This window comes from Serinus canaria, chromosome 3 (assembly GCF_022539315.1).
Source record: "Serinus canaria isolate serCan28SL12 chromosome 3, serCan2020, whole genome shotgun sequence".
NCBI classification, from domain to species: Eukaryota; Metazoa; Chordata; class Aves; order Passeriformes; family Fringillidae; genus Serinus; species Serinus canaria.
In genome coordinates, this window is record NC_066316.1 from 9,164,884 (window position 1) to 9,179,712 (window position 14,829).

Sequence of the window (14,829 nt, forward strand, 5' to 3'; positions counted from 1 at the left end):
ACTTGGAAAATTAAAATTCTACCTGTTAAGCTGTTAAATAAGTTTTTATTGCAGTCTTGAAATCTGTATGTTGTTTCCCTTGCAACTTCCAGCTTGTGCTGGCAATTCAGAGGCTGTCATTTATCTGGATATTTATGGAAGATTTTCACAAAAGTTTGGAACCTTGCTTTTAAAAGCCAGTCTTGTGTTTGGTACATTTGTTAAACAAAGTCCTCAGCCTGCTTTGTTTGTAAGTTTGCAAAAGTCTTGGGGCGGAACAGTTGAATTTTTGAGTCTCACAGTAACTGAGGTTTTTTACCTCCTCAAGACCTTGATGTCTGCTGGCTGCATGCAAGCAAATTGGCTTTTGACATTGCTTTTCCCCTGTTAGTTTGTGCTCTGAGCTTTACATCTGGGGAGGATTGCTGTGGTAGGTGCAAGCCTGTCTGCCTTTCAGGTGAAAAGGCATGTGAGTACTTCAGTTACTCTGATGGCTGTAAGCCAGCCCCCTTCTCAACCACTCAAATGGTTGTGGGCATGTTCTTGCTTTGTGTTTGTATTCTAATTATCCAGTTTAATTGCCTACCTTCTGTTCAGTCTGTCATTCTTCTTTCTGTTCCACCAGTGTTGAATTTTGTCTCGCAGGCCACCTAGGTACATTATCTGCAGAAGAACTGCTGTGAGTTAAAAATTCCTGCCTCTTGTAGATTGTAACTTTTTCAGCTAAAATGTTACACCTTCAAGAACCTTGTGCCTGAAAACAAAACATTTTATCTTCTCCTCGGAGCCTGGGCTCCTCCTTTTCCTCAGATTGGCTGTCAAGTCAGATATGCCTCTTAATCACTGAACATTCTTTCCAAGCCCAACTGCCTTTGATTATTCTGTACATTTGCTGATCTAGCAGTGAATCTTGTTTATGGTATATAAGTATGTTAATTGGAGTAATTAAGTGCCATAAAAGCTGAGTAACTGTGATTATTTTGCCAGAACAGCAGGAAGTTCAGTAATTCAAAGTGCCTTTGAAGTTCCATGCCTTGCACAGACAGCCCTAGATTTTGAAGGCAGTGGTGATGGAGGTGAAAATGTAGAAATGAGTGTAGCCACTGCCTTTACAATTTGACCATTTGTCAGCTAATCAGGACAGTTTTATGAACAGTGGGTGTGAGGTGTGTAATCCTGAGTGAAGGAGTTGAACAGAAAATCTCAGAGTTCAAGTGGCAGACTCTTGAGTGTCGAGCAGCAGCAGGACAGTGCAGATTTTCCTTCTGTTCACAGGCACACAGTCCCTGCAGCCTTATGGAAGAATGCCCGAGGGAAGGACCAGCTGTGGTTTGAAGAGGCTTTGGGCTCCACCCACCCTGTAATCCTTTACCTGCACGGCAATGCAGGAACAAGGTGAGGCACAAAACACTGATGGCTTTGTTTCAGGATGTGTTTTCCTGGCTTGTCACAGCTTCAGCACCTTCAGAAAGACAAGAAAAACTCCTTAGGGGCCGTGGTGATAGGACAAGGAATAATGGTTTTAAAGTAAAAGAGGGTTGATTTAGATCAGATACAGGGAAGAAATTGTTCACATTGAGGGTGGTGATCAAACACCACTGGAACAGGTTGCCCAGAGAGGCACCACCCCTGGAAACATTCAAGGTCAGGCTGAATGGGGTCTGAGCAAACTGATCTAGTTAAAGATGTCCCTGCTCGTTCAGGGGATTTGGACTAGATGGCCTTTGAAGGTCTCTTCCAGCCCAAACTCTTCTGTGATGAAAACCAAAATAAAATTTAAAATTAGTGAGGTGCTTCTCCTTTTAAAAGAAGGCACATACATTTTATGGAATGATCCCTCTCCATTGCTGATTGTGGGAATGGATTTATTGCAGTTATCAGAGATATTTGATATTATCTTGTATCCTTTGCTAGAAGCCAGGAGGCTGTGACCCTTCCTGAATCAGGTGATGGAAAGTACTTCTTTTCTGTATAGTACCGAAATTTTCTTAATTGAGACAGGGGATGGTACTAGTGCTTCTCTATATGTGACTCATAGGCATTAAATAAACCTTCCAGTTCCTTTTGTGAGCTTATTTGAGTAATTAACACATGCTGAGGAAGGAAAATCAGAAGGAAAGAGGAAGGTTATGTGCTGATCCTGTTTCATTATTGCATCTGTCCAGGACACTTGTCTGGACAGAAGCACTTCTAAAACTTGTAATTTTATAGTTGACTGTTTATTAGCTGTTTATTGGTAGATCAGTTCTCTGTACTTTGTTGCTGGATATTAAAAACCATTAATGCAGTGTGAAGATATTCCTCAGGATCATGTTACAGTGCTTTGGTTTGTTTATTAGAACACTGTCCTTTCTTTTAAAAATACGCATTTTACAAAAGAGTATCAGTCCCCTGCTGAATTTTGAGTGCCAGTTCTTGAGATGTTTTTTTCTTGATTGCATGTTCTTTTGAAGCTGATGTCTGCCCATAGATACTCTGCAAGAGCAGCAACATTGCAGGAAAGCAAGTTCCATGATGTAAAGTAAAGAAGCAGTTTTAACTGGTAGTGAAGGTTTGTTAGCCTCTACATCACAAGAACATTTTTCACACCAGTTCTTGTCTCAGCATTGTGCTTTTCTTGGCACGAGGGCACAGTGTGCAAGGTGTATGCTGCAACCCAGGAAACGCATGAATAGATGGGTTTTTTGCAAACTGCCCTTGCCTTCTTGTGCTGATGCATTGCAAGGTTTAATCAAATTGTTGCATTGTTTTTCAAATATTTCTTCACTTTTTTTTTTTTTTTTTTTGCCTTGATTGGGTGTAGCAAATGATACTAAGGGAAGCTATTCTGCATTAATGGTGGCTGCTTGGGGCCAGTATCTATGCTTTTTGTGTATTGATTAGATTTCCTTCTCAACTCCCCCATGTGCTGCTGGGATAAGGGACTGAGCTAGGGATCAGTTACACATTTCCCATTTCACTCTGTGCTCTGGAGGAGCTGGAGGTGTCCTGGCTTTGCCATTTCACTTTTAATGTGTGTCGCTGTGTGTTTGTTTCTGTGCTGCACATTCAGTGCTTGTCCCAGGGCTGCTTTACTGCTGCAGGCTGCATCAGCCATGAGTAAAAGGCACTGCCTTGGCTTCCTGGTTTGACTTGAGTGATCTGGGGCTGAGGCAAAAATGTTGTGTACTCAATCCCCTTAGAAAAAATTCCTCTGTTACCCTTCAAGGAAAGCATGAAACAGCACAAAGGTGTGCATGTGAAAGGTGACTTTTCAAGCAAGTGGATCATCATCTTCAGGCTTGTATGATTCAAAATGACTTACAAGCAACCCCTTGCATTTTGCCCTGAGTGTTTTTGGCTGGATTAGGTATTTTTTAGCACGGTTGGAGCTGACAGCTTTTGGCTGGCAAGTGCATGTGTTCTTAGAGGGAGATGTGGCATTTTGGTTTAGAGGCTGCCCTGACCAGGCCAGTCATAGTATGAAGTTTCTAGAGTTTTCATAAGTGCAAGAGTCCATTTCCTATAATGCCAATACTAGACTGAAGTTTGAGTATGGATTAGCCATGTCATGTTGTGCATATATTTTAAGGTATGTAATGACACACTCATATTCTTTTCCATTGTCTAGGTTTCAGTTTATATTTATAAATAATAAAAGCAGATTCTTCCCCTGGACTTTACAGTTTTCAGTTCTGATTTTCTCTGCTCACGTTTTTGCACATGTCCCTTCTTTCCCTATGCTTGGAGCCAGGTGAGAAAATCTAAGGGCCACCTGCTTGGCTTAATGTCATGATTTCTGCTGGGAGCATCAAACTTTTGAGAGTCAGCACTACTGGCTGGGGCAGCACTTGTGGCAAGAGATCAGGGTAGGCAGAGCAAAAAGGGACAGGCTGTTCTGGACAGGCTTTGGAAAAGGCAGACAGCAGGGTGGGTTGAAAAGTTCATTTTTTCCTGCTGTGAGACAAGATTTACATGGAGAAGTTGACTTCAAAATCATGTCCTGCATAGCTCAACAAAGCCTGGCTGTCTCCTTGAAGCCTGTGACAAAGCATTTATGGTGTTTCTTATGTTTGCCATGTTTTTGTTAGATTGCCTGAGGCAGTTGGGAAATATGTTTCTGGAAACTTAAATGCTCAAATGGGAGGATTTTTTGTTTGTTTGTTTCTTTATGTTTTTCTTTTTTTTTTTTTCCTCTCCTTTTTTCTTCATTTGTTGCTCTTGCCAGAGGAGGAGATCACCGGGTGGAGCTTTACAAGGTAAGTGCCTGCCTTGTAAATGGAGATTGTCCAAACAGCTTTCCAAAGAGCTGGAGGGTGGGTGACAGCTGCATTAACACCTCAGGTGTGCACAGAGCTGAGAGGACTGCTCAAGCAGCCCACTGCCAGCAGGCACAGCCCTTGGAGCTCTGTGTCCTTCCAGGAGAAAGCCTGTAAAGGAAAAGGCTCTGTAAGCTGAGCAAGCACACTTCTCCCATCTTCAAAGATGTTTGAAAGGTCTTTTATTTGCTGTTGCTAACTGCCAGCTCCAGCTGAGCTAACCAACACAGTTTCTGGGAAAAATCAAAAGTTTTATTTAATTACAGCCCCAATTTGATTGATTAGTGTACTAATTTAAGGAACCATCTAAGAGCATTCAGCCTGGATTTCCCCTTTACTCAAGGCACAGTGCATTTGTCTGAGTGGTGCCATTTCAAGTGCAGAAGGTTTTGTAGAAAACCTCATGAATTCCCCAGATGTAGCACTATAGTGTGAGTTATATGAGAGCATGGCTGATTTGAGTGTTTTGTCTAGTGATTTTTGGGGTAATTTACTTTATTAAACTCTCTTTTGGCTGAAAATCACACGCACAATTTCTTGGTCTCATATCACATGTTTCTGAAAGAGACATAATTGTTTTTGTTGGTTCATTTCAGAAAGGTCTGAGTCTGTTCTTCTCTTTGTGTCAGTGTTGGCACTCAAAGCTTTATTGCAATTCAATGCAAGATCCCCTGCTGCAAAGTCTTTTAAATTCAGATTTCTTAGAAAACAGTGTTTAGCAACCCCAAGAAGACAGGTAATAGTTCATTTCCTTTAAGAAAAAAAAAGAGATTAGCTAATTTGCAGAAAATTGGTTGAGGAGACTCTCATGTATGGTGATCTGTTTTGTCATTTTTCTTGGAACCAGCCCGTGCTGTGATGCATTTTTTGCTGGCCAAGACAGGCAGAGGAGTTGGTTTTGATTTTGATGGACAAGAGTAGCAGTGCTTCTCAGTATACAGACTTGGTGCGTTTCTGTGTACATATACAGAGAACACAATTTACCAAAACCTAGGGTTTCTGTTCCTGGGTCTGGTATTCTTTGCTTCTGAGAATATCCCGACAAGCTGCTTAGTTTGCCTTTTTCAGTCAGTGAACACACACATGGGCTTAGCAGAACCACTCCAGAAACTGCAGGTTTATGTTTATTCCAGCAGAATGAACCAGTACGGGATGCTGTCCTTTTTGCTGGCCTTCAGTGCAGCCAACACATAAAACATGTAGAGAAGACAGGAGAACTCTCAACAGATTAAATAATTTTAATGGCCTGGAAAAGGGTGAGATTGTAAATGACATCTTAGCTGTAAAATCACATTGTAAAGATAAAAACCAAACTTTTTGGGAAGAAACTTCATCTTCTGCATGTCTAGTCAGGGAATTCAATGTATGAGTGAGCATATAAAAATGTCATGTAGTGATTCCATTGGAAACAGCTGTCTTGCAGCATCTGATTGGTCTGGTGGGACAATGGAAGTGCTCTCCCTTTCCAGTCAGGTCCCAGTTGATACTGTGTGCCTCAAATTGGTTGTGAAATGTTTAATTGTTTATAAATCTACATAATATATGTAATCTCTTAAAATTGTGCTGTAAGTAATGCTCAGTTGACAGGTATAATTTCATTTGTAGACTGCAAACAATTTCATTTGTGGACTACAATAGTCCCAGTACCACTAGAAAGGGTGTTGATTTTTTATTTCCTCTTTAGAGTATAGCATAACACTAATGTTACTTTTTTTAATATCATGTATCATACATAGACCACAAGAGAAACATTTTATTTTAATAATTTTTGTAACTTTTTTGTTGTGGTTTTTTTTTGGTGTGGGTTTTTTTTTTTGTTTTTTTTTTTTTTTGTTTGTTTGTTTGTTTTGTTTTTGTTTGTTTGTTTTTTTTTGTCTACCACTGAGCTGTTAGGTTCATATCAAGCAATGATAGCTTGGAATGCTTGTTTTGGTTTTACCAAGGCACTTTTCCCAAGCAAGTTGGTCTAACTTTGAGTGATTTTACTTACTTTTAACAGATTTTGTTAGGATTACCATTGCCTATAACATGAGTATTTGTAGTAGATCAACTGCACATTTTGAGCTATACATTTAAGCCTTCTGCCACGAGCTCCTATTTGTTATTCTTACATTTATGCCAGTTTGAGTAATATAATTGAAGCAGTTGTACTCTTTCACTGGAAAACATGAAAGTCTTTCTAGGGGAAACAGTAGGATATTTGCAGATCTTAAGGTCAAAGCTGTTAAAGGAATAATCAACATCTTAGGTGGCTTGATATGAAGTCCAGGAAACAAAGGGAGTAAAACCAGTGGGCTGAGATTAGTGTTTGGAAAGCTCTGTGCCTGCTACATTGAAAAGCTGTAAATTGGCCATTTAACATGTCAATAATTTTATAAAATGAATGCCTGCACCTTGGCCTGATGCAGGAGCATGGCTGGTGTGCAGGACTCTGTAATGGGTTCTGAGTGTTTCTCTGCCTTCCAGGTTCTCAGCTCCCTGGGGTACCACGTGGTGACGTTTGACTATCGAGGTATGTGGGCTTCTTCTACAAACCCTTGCTGCCAGCTCATTAGGTGTGCTTATTGCTTCTCTTTTTTTCCCCCCTCATGGCTATCTAGAGAATTTCCAGAAATTTCTTTCCAGTGCCTTCCTGTGCAGCAGTGCTTCCTGATGTCCAGCTGGGTGGGCTGTGGCTCATGTCTGTCCTCATGCACAGGGCTTGTTGATTTGGGAGCTGCGAAGCAGAGAGTGAGCCAGGCTGTCACAGCATCCACCTAAGTGCACATATGGGAGCTGGGGGCTTCCCTAGGTATAGTCCTTTTGGATAAGATCTAGTTGACTTTCCTAAGGTCACACAGGGAACTGAACTTGCACTTACTTCCTTCTAAAAGCTCACAGATAAGACGGAGTAAATGATTTGCTAACAATACTTGGCAGAAGCCATGACTGCTTTGCCCCTCTGCACCAGCAGTCAGGCATCTGCTGCTCCTTTTTTACCTTCTTAGTATTTAAGTCATGGCTGCAGTGTAATACCACTGCAGATACAGGAAAGAAATTAATCCATTGCGTTTTTATCAAGATGACACCTGGGAGAAGTTTATTTGTAGGAGCTTGCCCTGTTTTTCAGTCCTGCTGGCAGCTGCTTCTCTGGCTGCTTATTGGGAATCAGAAGGGATGCGGGGTGCTGGCTGCTACCAGCATGCAATGTGTGGATGTGCTGCAATAGTGATGGAGCCAGAACAGTCAGGAGGGTGGAAAATTGCTGGAGGGCAGTGATTGAACAGCAGAGACAAACTGATGTTGCAACAGCTCCGTGAGACACGATTGGGTTTTGGCCCTGAGCATCCAATCCTGTGCTGTCAGAGACTCCACTTGCAAATTGGTTGCATGCATGCAGAAGCAGGGAAGGTTTGGGGAGCTGAGCTGTTGCAGGTGGGTGCCTGCAAGAATTCTGTTGTAGCAGTGTTTGAGATCCAATCTTTGGTTTTGTTGTTGATTAAATCCACAAAACCTCCTTGGCAGACATTAGTCAGCTGGATTAAATGACTGTGATTCAACCAGGGCTTTCAGCCCCAAATCGTAGCGATGCACAATGACGTGAACAGCAAGCACCCATGTCCCAGGCCCCTTTGCAGTTGCAGATGGGCTGCATGGGAGGAGCTGGCTGGTTCTGCTGAGCAGTTTGAGCGATTCTCAGCAGGACTCTTTGTGTTCCAGGCTGGGGTGACTCAATAGGCAGCCCTTCAGAGAGGGGAATGACCTACGACGCCCTTCATGTCTTCGACTGGATAAAAGCCCGGAGCGGAGACAACCCTGTCTATATTTGGGGACACTCCCTGGGCACAGGGTAAGCATCTAATCTTAATGGCACTTCTAAAGAAGCAGCTTCTAAAGAACATTAAGCACTGACCTTGGATGAAGGTGTTGTTTTGCAATAATCCCTGGGCTGGCTTGGCTTGGCATCTGTGGCATAATTTCTGGAGGGTGGCTTCCCCCTTTGCACTGTACAGAGTGAGAAGGGCTACAATGAATGGCTGCAGCAATGGATCTTGAACCTTCATTGTCCACAGGGTTCACACTAGAAGGACACTTAGAATTATAGATTGCAGATTGTCTTTCAGAGCAGAGCATCAGACTTCTGTGGTATTCTAAAGGTGTCTCAGACTAGCCATGCTTGTGTGTGCCTTGTGCTTTCAAAAGGTTTCCTCCTGTCCTGATGAACATGCTGTGTGTAATCAGTGCTTGGGCAGGTGCTTGCATGACTGTGCTGCTGGCCACCTCTGACATTTGCATGGAAGTTCAAGGTGTCAAGTGCCTTTGCCTTCATGTTTTTAACTTTCATTTCCTGCTTCCTCCCTTTCCATGGTTGTCTGTAGGCAAGTCATGTTTAGCACCACATGCTCTTACCCTTGTGATTGGTGGAGGAGCAGAGGGCAAGCACAAGAGTTACCTTTGAGTTGAGCTGTGTACAGATAAACTGTGAGACCACAAAGGCTGTGAAACACATGCTAGGACAGGGAGGTATTTCAGGGAAGTGGCTCTTCATTGCTGTGACACTAAACACCCTGCTTAGTTTGAGAGAAGACAGACTTTTTCTTGGCTCGTCCTCTGTATTTTTTGCCCTGTTCAGAATCCCTTTCTGGGTCAGAGCATGCTTGTGATGTTTTCCAGCACTGCAGTCAGAATGTCCTGAGACTGGTCCCCAGCTGAGTTCTCTAGTGACCACAGCCAGTCTGGAGTTCAAGGTTTATGAAATGCTCTGTGCTTGGAGGACTTGGCAACTTTGGAAAAATCCCTGTCCCATTAGGGTGATGCTGCTTTCTGTCTCAGTTAGGGAAGCAGTGTAGCCCTGGGATGCTGCACTCCAGCTGCCTGGAACCTCTGCCTACACCCCTGTTCCCCTCTTGTTTGCTCAACCCTTGTGGTCTGGAGGTAGGAGGCTGTGTCACACTGCTGTGGGTGTGCTGGGAGCCCGAGAGCCACCTGAAAGGAGTCCAGCCAAGGGGCTGCCTGGTGTGTTTCTGGTGTGTTTCTTCCTTGGACTTGTTCACTTGAACACAGGCCCCTGATGTCACTTGGGGCAGTTGGGTACGTGGGGGCACAGGTCACTGTGGGCTAGCTGCCAGACCTTGAGTGGTGTGCAGGATGGACCTTGTGGCTGTGGAGTTGTATCAATTTACAGGGATCCCCCAGTGAGGGGAGAGAATGATGCATCTGACTCCATCTTATCAGAAGGCTAATTAATTACTTTATTATACTGTATTATTCTATCTTATATTACATTACATCTAGACTGAATCTGCCAAGCATTCAACTGCACAGAACTCGTGACTGTCAGCTGACAGTCCTGACACACACACACACACACACACACACACAAGGAAACAAAACACCATCACTTTGGGTAAACAGTCTCCATATTGCATTCTTCTTTTGCACTAACACAGGCACATAGGATAAGAATATTCTTGGGAAGAATTGTGCCTCGCTTTTCTCTGTGAAGAGAAATGCGGGGCTACAGAGTTGTACCTGTGCCACCTCTGGAGCTGCTGCTCTGCAGAGGGTCTGTGCCAACTCTATGATTCTTCTTCTTTACAGAGTTGCAACAAACCTGGTGCGGCGCCTCTGCGAGAGAGGTGAGTGTGACACGTGGATGCGCTTCCCGACAGCCTGCTGCTGTCCCAGATTCCCACAGACATTTGGGGCACTGGCAGAGCTGTCCTTGGTGCACTGTGGTGGCAGCTGCTCTCATGAGGCAGAGCCTGACCTTGCTGGCAGTCTGCAGCCCTGCATTTCAGCACATTGCCTTTGGCTTTTCAGAAACGCCCCCGGATGCCCTGATCCTGGAATCTCCATTCACCAACATACGGGAGGAGGCGCGGAGTCATCCTTTTTCTGTGGCAAGTACACAGTGACACTCACACTGGTGGCATTGAATTGTCTGCATGGAAATGAACCTTCAGAAGTGCTGGAGCTGAGCTAACTGCATGACTTGTGGTATCTGTAAACACTGGGGGTAGAGAACTGCACTGGAGACAGCTACTGGGAACACACAATGGGCAGGACCAGAACCATGTGTCCAACATGGGAATGACCTGGCTCTGTGCTGAGCACACACCCAGTCCAGGCCTTGGATGCAGCCAGGCTGGTGAGGTGTCCTGGAATAAAGTTCTTCCAGGAAGAACTGCCAGCAGTCCTGCATGATACCTGGAGACTTTGACCATGCAAGCACACACAGGGCCTGCTCCTGAGCAGACTGGTAAGATAAGCCTGAAAAAGGGGAGGAAAAATAATGCTGATGGAAACAGGGGCAGTCGTACTGCAAAGAACTTGGTCAGCAGCCAAGGGATGTTATGGGATGGCAGTGGCCTGCCCTGTTAGTGCTCTTTGTACCAATGGCCTGTTGGCACCTGCCACTAATGCACATTTTTCCTCTCAGATATACAGATACTTCCCTGGATTTGACTGGTTCTTCCTTGACCCCATCACAACAAGTGGAATTAAATTTGCAAATGATGAGAAGTGAGTTCCCTCTTTGCTGGGGTTTCAGCTGTGGCTGCAGGAAGCCATGGCAAGCATCAGTGAGGATAGATGTGAGACTGCTCTCTGGCTTTTTTTTGTTGCTGCATTGATCTTACTGGAGTGATTTCAATTACTCTCACAGCCTTGAGAGCAGCACAGTGGAGCTCTGTCTTTTTTAATTGTTCATGGTAAGGACAGGTGCAACAGAGCAGAGACTACTCAGGGATATGCTGATTTGGTTCATGCCATTTATGCTTTTCAAGTATACCTGACATGTTAAACAGTAGCATTGGAAAATGGAAGGAAGGTTGGGGAAGATTTCTTTGCTGTGTATTTGCCTAAGCTACCTTGCCTGTAATCACATTGTCTCCTTTCACTGAGTCTTTCATTGAAGAGCCTGAGCATTTGTGAGTTTCCAGTATTTAAACCAAACCAGACCTGGGGAGAAGGGGGGTGGTGATTTACAGTGGAGTGAGCCACATTTCTCTGGTCTAAGCAGCAAGAAAATTTTATAAGCATGTCTTTCACTGGTAAATTTTCTACAGATCAAATGAATGGTGCCCAGATAAGGTTTTAAATTGTACTTAATAACCCACAGGACATGCTTGTCATTACAGTTTTTTTTGAAATGTACACGTGTTAGAGAATGATGGGATTGCTCCGAGCCTTTGTGACATTGTTTTCTGTTTTACAGTGTGAAATACATTTCTTGCTCCCTGCTCATCCTTCATGCTGAGGATGATCCAGTGGTACCATTTCATCTGGGAAAAAAGGTACACACGTGGCTCTGCAAACTGATCTGGTGGGAGGAACTGGTGTGGATAGAACATCTCAGCCAGGCAAGAAGTCAGTAATGGGAAGGGGTAAAACACATAGCCCAGAGGGACTGCAGATCCTGTAGTGTGGCAAATCAGTGGTGAAATGAGGCTGAAGCTACCAAAGCTGCTCAAGCCAGGGCCCCTCAGCCATGCCCAAGGGGGCGGTGGGTTTGGCAGGGGGAGCTGGGCTGGACTAACACGAGTCCCTCACCTGCCTCTCCTCGGGTTCAGCTTTACAACATCGCAGCGACGTCGCGGAGTTTCCGGGACTACAAGGTGCAGTTTGTGCCCTTCCACACAGACCTGGGCTACCGGCACAAGTACATCTACAGGAGTCCAGAGCTACCTCGGATACTGCGGTAACTGCGCTCCCTGGGCTGGGCCGGGCTGGGCTGGGCACCCTTTACTCTCCACAGCGGGGGAGATACCGCGGTGTTGTGGCGCTGGGGTTTTTGGGGTCTCCCTGAAAACCGCTGCTGTGGGTGTCCCTGACAGCAAAGTTTAGTTAAGCACAACCTGTCTGGGCCCCTTAGGCAGGCTCTAGAGCTGCAGGCAATCTTAGCAAGCTCAGCTCTTAAGTGAGTTCAGCTCTTTAGTGATTCTCAGCTTATTAGTGATTTTCAGCTCTTTGCTTGCTAAGTGCTTCAGCAGCAGACGCAGGGAGAGAGAGGAGAAGCGCTGTATGAGGTTCTGCAGAGATGGCTTTACTGGCAGCTTCTGCAAAGGGTCTCAGTGACAGCTCTTCTCCCAAACTGGGCAGAAGTAGGGATTTATATAGGGTACAGGAGATTTTGGGAAGAAGGTTTGAGGCAAAAGTGACTTATCATCTTACAGAGAGATAACAAGGGTCTGGAGGCAGGAGAGGGGCTTCTTAGGACCAGTCATCATGACTAGGCATTTCTTATCTTAGGCACGTGACCACCAGGGAGGCCTTGCAGACCCTGTGCCTGCTACACCAGGGCTGGCTTAGCACAGGAGTCAGAGCTCTCCACCTCCTTGCAAAGCAGGTTTTGGGAAGGGGAGCCATAGAAATCTGGGAGCATTATCTGGCTCATCTCTGCTGTGAGCCGGATGCTCTGGAGGAGCTGTTTGCAGAGTGGTTGCTTCAGTTTGGCTCTTTCAGTGATGGGTGTGAAAGCAAAGCCCTGTAGCTGCAAATGCTCAAGCCACAGTGTTTGCCAGGGGAATGGGAAGACCTGCAGGCTGTAGCATGCACCAGAGTATAGGAGAGCCAAGTGTCACTGCTTTGTCATTTCCTTTTCTAGGGAATTCCTGGGAAAATCTGAACATGAGCATCATCACTGAAGACTGTCTGCTTGTCAGCACAGAGATTTTCATTTCCTTCCTCTCTCTTTTTCCTACCCGCTCCCTGTGGGTCAGTCTGCCGTTCTTCCATCCCTGGCACTAGAGGAGGTCAGGGATTCCCATTCCAGTCCTGATGTGTACCCATGGCAACTCCAGCTTCTGGCATCAGCATCTGTGATGGCAGAAGAAGCCAAGAAGTTCTTGGCTTCTTTTTGGACTTGGACAGAGGGGTGGTAACAGCCCAGGAGCCAGTACCAAACGGTGAAAAATGTAAGCGCCGCAAAGCCTCACCCATCCCTCGTGGAACTGCTGAGGACAGATGTTCCTAGGACACTGTGTCATGACCAAGGATGATTCTTTCACTTTTAAACACTGCTGCTGTTTTTGGGTCATGTAGAGATACATTTGTAGGCAAATGGCTTTTGCCACAGCTCCTTACCGCAGGTGTCTTGCTTGAGTTTGAGGTGTTCTCTTTCTAGAAAATACATGTTTTGCCTTTCCTCTTTGATCAGTGGCTGTAATTGCAAATATGTGGAGGATCCAGGTAGTGAGAGGTATTTTTATTTAGCTCTTCAGTCACAATGTGCTGCAAGTGTTGGGGTAATTGCACACATTTGGAAATAAAATGAAAGATTTTTTTTTGTTCTTCCTTTTGAAACATCTATTTAATGGGAAAGGCTAGTGCCCTTTTATCTTTCCTGCACCTTTTTCCTTCTGAACATTATTTTTTGTTCTCATCCTTGCTATCTTCTGTGGACCTCCTCCCCTTCTTCACAAGTATTCCTATTAGGATTGGAATGAGACATGTATATAAACTGCAGATGTGGGTGTTTAAGCCAGAAACTGTGAGATTACTTTTTTGCTTGATCTCCTCTTCCATGGACAGTGTGTGCCCAGGCTGCTGGAATGGATGTCTTCCATTACCCCTGTACAAACCCAGCCAGCCATGTGCTCCTTTTTGGTGAGAAGGGCAAGGGTTTTTTTCCCCTCAACTACTTTTTAACTCCTTGGGTCAGGTTTTCCTGCTCCTGGTGGCAGTGCTGTTCCACTGTAATTAAAAGCAGGCAGTGATACAGTTTTTGATGCAAAAATAAGTCTGGGGTGTCATTCCCCATCTCTCCTCCCCCCGCCTTCTGTGCACTTCCAGTAGCACATCTTAGCCCCTCTGACAGCCATTGTTCAGGAGGCAGAAGTGGAAACGGGCCTTTCCCACAGCAGGAGGTTCTGGGGATGTCCTTTTCCTGCTCAGGGCTAGAAGTGGGGCTGGTTTGTACTGAAGAGCTCTGCACTGAAAGAGGTGTGAGTGACACAATGCCTCACTGGGGTCCTGCCCCTTGTCAGTCCATAGAGACAGTACCAGGTGCTGTAGGTTTAGTCACTAGTGCTCAAAGGGAATTGTGCTGTCCCAAGGATCTGGTCAGGGGTGTACAGCCTAGTAATAAACTGCTCAGCATGCATCAGAGTTATAGCTGCAGGCTCATACTAGCTGCAAAAGAGACAGTAGCTTGTTCTTGTACCAAGATTCTTCTGCCATTAGTGCAGTTGTCCCTGAGGTTTCTGACCCCTGATACTCATGAAGTAGCTGTGCCACTACAATACAAGTGCGGCAACCTTAATTTATTGCACTGACACAGAAATACTTACCTAGCTCTGGAGAGTAACACACACATTCCAGTCAATGCTGCTGCTGGCAGCTGGCTTGGGGCAAAGTGCAGCCTGAGATGGGGCCTGGCTGGCTGCCTTCCTCCTGCTGGGACAGAGCTGGGAGTCCAGCACAAGAACTGCTGCTCTTGGTGGTCCCACCACCACTATTCCTGTTAGCAGCCCAGTGATACGCTTGGAAATTTAAACTGAAATGTTTATCTAAAAGTGGTGTAGTTTTAATAAAGGCATTGACTGCTGATCACTTTAGTTTTATCAGTCTT

The 14,829-nt window shown here is 45.0% G+C and overlaps 1 protein-coding gene across 1 annotated transcript in view; it reads left to right on the forward strand.

Moving 5' to 3' along the window:
* ABHD12 (abhydrolase domain containing 12, lysophospholipase) overlaps positions 1–14,815 on the forward strand; it is a 39,090-nt gene extending 24,275 nt beyond the window's left edge. The window contains exons 4-13 of the mRNA XM_009096135.4: positions 1,255–1,374; positions 4,187–4,217; positions 6,744–6,789; positions 7,977–8,106; positions 9,858–9,895; positions 10,080–10,159; positions 10,699–10,781; positions 11,476–11,554; positions 11,831–11,958; positions 12,865–14,815. Of these exons, the coding sequence (XP_009094383.2) occupies positions 1,255–1,374; positions 4,187–4,217; positions 6,744–6,789; positions 7,977–8,106; positions 9,858–9,895; positions 10,080–10,159; positions 10,699–10,781; positions 11,476–11,554; positions 11,831–11,958; positions 12,865–12,904 (775 nt within the window). The 3' untranslated portion in view covers positions 12,905–14,815. The remainder of the gene's footprint in view (positions 1–1,254; positions 1,375–4,186; positions 4,218–6,743; positions 6,790–7,976; positions 8,107–9,857; positions 9,896–10,079; positions 10,160–10,698; positions 10,782–11,475; positions 11,555–11,830; positions 11,959–12,864) is intronic.
* The last annotated feature ends 14 nt before the right edge of the window (positions 14,816–14,829 follow it).